Genomic DNA, 3,268 nt, shown 5'->3' on the forward strand with positions numbered 1-3,268 from the left:
TTCAGAAATGGGATTTAGCCACTCACAGTCCATCCTTCCCACTGCTGGGGTTCCAGTATTACTCCCAGACACAGCACTGCACTGGGTCCATTTCAGGAAAACTTTCAGACAAACAGGGTTCTTTTAGGAGAATTTTTGGACAGTGATCAGTGAAGAAGAGCCAGGAAGAGGTTTGAAATGGCTGACTTATTGACGGGAGACCAACTGCTCTTGTTTCTGCAGTGACAAGGGCTACATTGATAGGCTAAACAAGGGAATTCCCTCTCAAAAAGTAGGGTCACAGGTGAGTCATAGGAGTTCAAAGCTGACAGACAAGTTGCTGAATGTCATTTCATTGTGATGAAGTGAAGGGTGGGCTTGAGTTGCAAGCTAAAGCAGGCCTGTCTACTGCTCAGGCCTCAGGGAAGGACAGGTCTAGGAGACAGAAGCATCATGGAGGACACTTGGATGGAGACACACTTTATTGTTCCCCATCCCACAGTTCCACAACCAAGGATGTGTGACACAACCTTCTCTGTAGCTTTGTTTGGGCAAGTCCAAGGTGGCTTGGCCTTCTGGTTATTTGCTATGGCAGTTGTGATGGTCATCCTCTCTGAGGCTTGGCCCATAGCTGGGATCATGGCTTCGGTCATGGTCATGTGAGGACACATGCTTATGGGTCTTCTTATGATCCGTTATCAATACCTTAATTAACAGGCCTACAAATTCATCAAAGCACAACTGACCATCTTTATCTGTGTCGAGATCTTTCATCATCTGATTCATGGCTTTTTGATCCTTTTTCTCTTTCTGTGGGTAGAAGGGAGATGGCTATTAGTGTTGGCCATGGGCACAGATGTTAACTAGGCAGCACTGTGAGTGATCAGATGGCAAATCTAGGATATCAATTTAAACATAGAAATGATGTTCATGGTGGAAGCGATGCTGAGCTGGTGTTGAACACTTTCCAGTTGGTTCCTGAGACAGCTCTCCACCATGCACACTAAGACTATTGTAGAAAAAAAAAGGTCAGAGAATTGTATGTTTGTCTAGAAATGCTCCCTGGTCACTAGAACAAGTGAGAATGAAAGCACTCTGGCAAGGAGGGAGATCCAGACACCCTGAGCCAGAAAGAATTCAAACAGTTGGTGAATAAGGATATGCCAAACACCCTCAAGGTAAGACTGGATTAGAAAGGGAGGAGTGTGCAGTGTGTAACAGTCAGGGAGAAAATTTCCAGCACCATCCACAGAGGGCAGCAAGGGCTCAATCACTGGAGGTGCTCCAAAGTAGACACTGATCTTAGGAGTCTGGCCTTCTAAAAAGTGGATGGATGGTTTCTGTAGGTTGTGGAAATCATACAAATTAAGACCTGACTTGGAGGAATCTGTGCCTCCCTCCACTTAGTGGGCAGGCACTCAGGAAATCAGGCAGCATGGGATCTTAGAAGGGTAGAGCATGGTAGGTGCTCTGCTGACCTCAAAGACTGTGATAAATTGTGGGGGAGATTCATGGGAAGTGGTAGGATCCAGGTGTAGCAGAGAGCACCAGCCAGCTGCAGATCTTCCACTCACTGGCTGGGATATCTTGGCTAAGCCTCCTCCTATAACTCTGATTAGCACATTTTCAAGGGTAACGATTTCCTCTTTAGGCCAATGCTTAGACCAGGGATGTTGAGAGAGGTGATAGATTCAATGGAGAAACAACACAGAGGGGAGACTTGTCTAGAGAGGTTCTTCTGTACCAACTGTCTGCCTGGAAGCAGCATCTTGTTTGCCTGAGACCCTCACTTCAGAGAGGTCTCTTTGTCCCCAATATCTCCACAGTGGCATTTTTCTCCACTTTAACAGGGCCTCTAGGAGGGCTGCAGAGCAGTGAACACATCTAGGCAGAAGAATCGACTGACACTGGGACCCAGGATATGTGCCTTACTCATTTCCTTCCAGGATGTTTGCCATATTTGAAAAGAGAACACAGAGGTTTCAGATTGAATCGCTTTACTTAGAATTGAGTCATCATTTTTCTTGAGCAGATGGAATTACTGACATTTGATGGTGCTTTCTTCATGTGAGTGATATACTGAGTTCTCACCACAAGCCTCTGATTTTTGCTTCTTCTAAGCTAGGGGTTCAGGTCTACTGTTAGTCCCCAGATGAAGCTTAGTGTCCTCCCTCAGCTTCCATTCAATGGCTGTCCTCAAGTGTGTCCATTACCTGTTATGAAGTCTCAGCTCAAATGTCACCACCTCAAAGTGGGAGGTCTCCCTACTTTACTCACCTCTGTTGCACCTGGCACAGACCAACCACAGGACTCTATCTTATCTTCCTGCATACTCCAAGGCTATTGGGGTCATCAGCATTCTTAATGTTGTGTGTCTGCAATCAATACAGTCACTTCCAGGTTCTCCTCTACCCGGGTCTTCCCAGAACAGAAGCTCAGTTCCTGGCTCTCAGTGTCTACCTTGGAGCACCTCCAGTGATTGAGCCCTTGCTGCCCTCTGTGGATGGTGCTGGAAATTTTCTCCCTGACTGTTACACACTGCACACTCCTCCCTTTCTAATCCAGTCTTACCTTGAGGGTGTTTGGCATATCCTTATTCACCAACTGATTGAATTCTTTCTGGCTCAGGGTGTCTGGATCTCCCTCCTTGCCAGAGTGCTTGTGGAAGGTTTTGATGATGGTCTCCATGCCTTGTTCCATCTGTGACATTGTGGGCTGTCTTTCTTGCAGTCTATTTGAATCCTGGAGAAGCAGAAGTGCATGTAAATACATGATCTGTCAAGCATTCTTGATCTCATCTCTGGCCTCTATCAGGCAAGAAATAGAGAGGACATACACAATAAAAGAAAGGACAGGGTGGCTCTCAGTGGGACAGCAGCCTGTCACACATGCATGGAAGATGAATATTAGAAAATGTAGAGAATGCCAAATTCAAGGATTTTATGGCAAGAAACTTTTAGAAAGTTGAAGGAAGCTGCAAAACTGCCAGGAGAAGGAAGGAGGATCCAGTAGAATGTTTGGAAGAAAGACAGACAGCAGAGGAAAGAAAAAAACTGAGAGGCAGCTCCTGCCTAGGAGAGCTGAGCTCACTTACTGAAGCTGGGGAGCCACAGTGTTTGGCAGAGTAGCCTTGGCCCCGTATTTATAGGTAGCCCCTGGCTGACACATGTCTCCCCCACCCCAGAAAGAATGCCTCACAGATGAGTAGTGTGGTATTCCTGCAGGGGCTGTGAGTGGTTGAGGTAGGCTAGGAAGTGTTCACATAGCTCTGTGGATGGAAGGATGTAAA

At 46.5% G+C, this 3,268-nt stretch overlaps 1 protein-coding gene across 1 annotated transcript; it reads right to left on the reverse strand.

Annotated features, from left to right (window-relative positions):
* Positions 1 to 558: 558 nt before the first annotated feature.
* On the reverse strand, positions 559 to 2,688 carry LOC131913751 (protein S100-A9-like). The gene is made up of 2 exons (XM_059266538.1): positions 2,551 to 2,688; positions 559 to 789 (listed from the first exon to the last, which is right to left on the reverse strand). The coding sequence occupies exons 1-2, from the start codon at positions 2,686 to 2,688 to the stop codon at positions 559 to 561; spliced, it is 369 nt and encodes a 122-aa protein (XP_059122521.1).
* Positions 2,689 to 3,268: the final 580 nt, after the last annotated feature.

The sequence above is a fragment of the Peromyscus eremicus genome, chromosome 6 (genome assembly GCF_949786415.1).
Source record: "Peromyscus eremicus chromosome 6, PerEre_H2_v1, whole genome shotgun sequence".
NCBI lineage: Eukaryota > Metazoa > Chordata > Mammalia > Rodentia > Cricetidae > Peromyscus > Peromyscus eremicus.